This window comes from Trachymyrmex septentrionalis, unplaced genomic scaffold (genome assembly GCF_001594115.1).
Source record: "Trachymyrmex septentrionalis isolate Tsep2-gDNA-1 unplaced genomic scaffold, Tsep1.0 scaffold53, whole genome shotgun sequence".
Taxonomy (NCBI): Eukaryota; Metazoa; Arthropoda; class Insecta; order Hymenoptera; family Formicidae; genus Trachymyrmex; species Trachymyrmex septentrionalis.
The window spans coordinates 1,529,258-1,531,494 of NW_017305705.1; the positions used below are offsets into that span (position 1 = coordinate 1,529,258).

The window sequence follows — 2,237 nt, forward strand, 5'->3', positions numbered from 1 at the left end:
ATATACATATAAATTATTATATTATTCAAGAACTTTTTTTACTTTCATGTGCGACGCAATTCCTGTTAATTTATGAAACCAAATTAATTAAATGTCTCGAGAAAGAAACTTTTACCCGTCGAACACCTTTTAATTGTGACCTTATTGTTGACAAAATTGTTGTGATGAAGTGTGCTTTTTGATGGCAAGTCGACATAAGTAGTCTATCCTTATTACTCTCTAAATATCAAGAAAGATAGATTAATATTTGTTTATTTGTGTCACCAAAACGGAAAGCATCCATCCAATCATTATAAGAATCTCATGGACGACAATAAAGCCTGTTCTACAATATGCTTTTTGTTTTTTGCTTTTTGCTATTTTTTGACATCTTGTCTTTTTGCTTCTTATCCGATTTTTTGTTTTATATCGCCTGAGATAAAAGTTAACAAACTTCGAAAGAAACAAGAAATACAATTGTCGATAAAACGATTGCAAAGGAGGAAAAAGCAAAAGGTAAAAAACAAAAAACAAAGAGCACATTGTAGAACAGATTTAAGTCACGGTTAAAAGTGTCATTAAAAAAAAATTTCAGCTAAGTGGAAAGCACCTATATAATAATATTCTTAGAATATCAAATAGAATAATTTCTTAGGATAATTTTCTTAGAATATCAAATAGAAACTGAAAGAGCAACAACTGTTTTTTTTGTCTGTGGACTACAAAGGAAGAAAACAATTTTCAAGTTTTATTAAGAATGTGAATGCGTTTGTGTATTTTTTTTTCAAATCTCTCAATCAAAAACAAATTTTGTCAGTAGAAAGTCGACAAAATTTTTTAAATTCAATGTAGGATAAGTGCGGCTATTTTTATTATATTCCAATCATGCATATTGTATCTATAAAATTCAAATAATATCTGAATATATGTATAATGTCTAAAAGACTTCTTTTAGACACGTATATTAATTGTATGTAAATATAATTTACTCATGCATTATTATGACGGTTATTCGAGCAGAAAGCAACAGTTTGGAAGCAACAGCTGATCCATTCAACCTATCGATAAAGTCAAAAGATCAGAGATCGTTTATACAATATGTGGCGATTGCATCGCCACTATCTCGGCTGTAGTACAGTACTTAAAAAAAATCTAATAGTTCGAATTCGATGCACTCACCAATCAGTCATAAACATTGTGCAATGAAAGTTCCTGAAAGTTTTTCATTTACGAGTAAAAAACTTTCAAGAGCCAAGGAAAAAAACTATTTTTTACTAAGATTTTTTACCCAAATAGCCAAGCTCCTCTTATTACAAGAAAGAAAACAATTACTTGACATAAGTTTCCTTTTAGTTGCTCATAAAAATTGCCATCTTTTTGTAACAGGGCACTGTTGCCTAAGTATTGTCGTCAAGTTGCTCATAATAAATCGTTAGTGGCAATAAAAGTCGGTAATTCAGAAAAGGATCAGAAGCTGCTTTTCTCAATATTGTAATTTAAACTTTGTTATCTAGAAAGTTTTTTATTCAAAGTTTCTAGTTTTTTTTTCAATCATTTTCATCTCTAGGTGTACGATAGAGAGATCTGAGAACCTCTCTGGCCTGCAGTCAATTAACACACTTGAAAAATGTACGACAAACGTAATATCCTATATAGCGCAGAACAATACAGGTCTGTTTTTTTATTCCTGCACTCTCTGATGCATAAATAAGTTGAAGTGAAATACATTATTTGTTTCACTTAACTTATTGCACCACGTGCACCAGTTCAGAGAATACAGAAATAAAAAATAGACCTAGACAACAACATTACAACAACGTTTGCAATGTTACTGCAATAGTGCTAGAACAATGTTCTTACAATAGGTTTGTTGCTTAAAAACCCTAAAATTTAAGCTATTATAGATTTTTATCTAACGCTACGACGTTGAAAATGAGCGTCGTAGCATTAGGTGAAAACCCTATACACATTTTACTTAACACAATAAAATATATTGAAGATTTTATAGTTTAATATTCATATTGACATCTCTTTATACTATTTGTATATGATGACTTTATAATAGCTGTATTCAGCAGATGGGTAAGTAGTGGGCAATATGGGTAAGTTTTCGGAGACTGTAAAGTTGATAAATGTCACTGCGTCAATCAACACTTTATAGTCCCCGAAATCTTACATTGAATTTTTTTGCGTCGATGGCTTTGCGTTTTGGCTCTGGAGCTCAAATTGGACAGGCCTGATCTAATGTATACAAATTA

General features: G+C 30.8%; 1 protein-coding gene across 1 annotated transcript in view; it reads left to right on the forward strand.

The window, feature by feature from the left end:
• Positions 1–2,077: 2,077 nt before the first annotated feature.
• LOC108751881 overlaps positions 2,078–2,237 on the forward strand; it is a 5,148-nt gene continuing 4,988 nt past the window's right edge. Inside the window, exon 1 of the mRNA XM_018492356.1 lies at positions 2,078–2,081. Coding sequence (XP_018347858.1) covers positions 2,078–2,081 — 4 coding nt within the window. The remainder of the gene's footprint in view (positions 2,082–2,237) is intronic.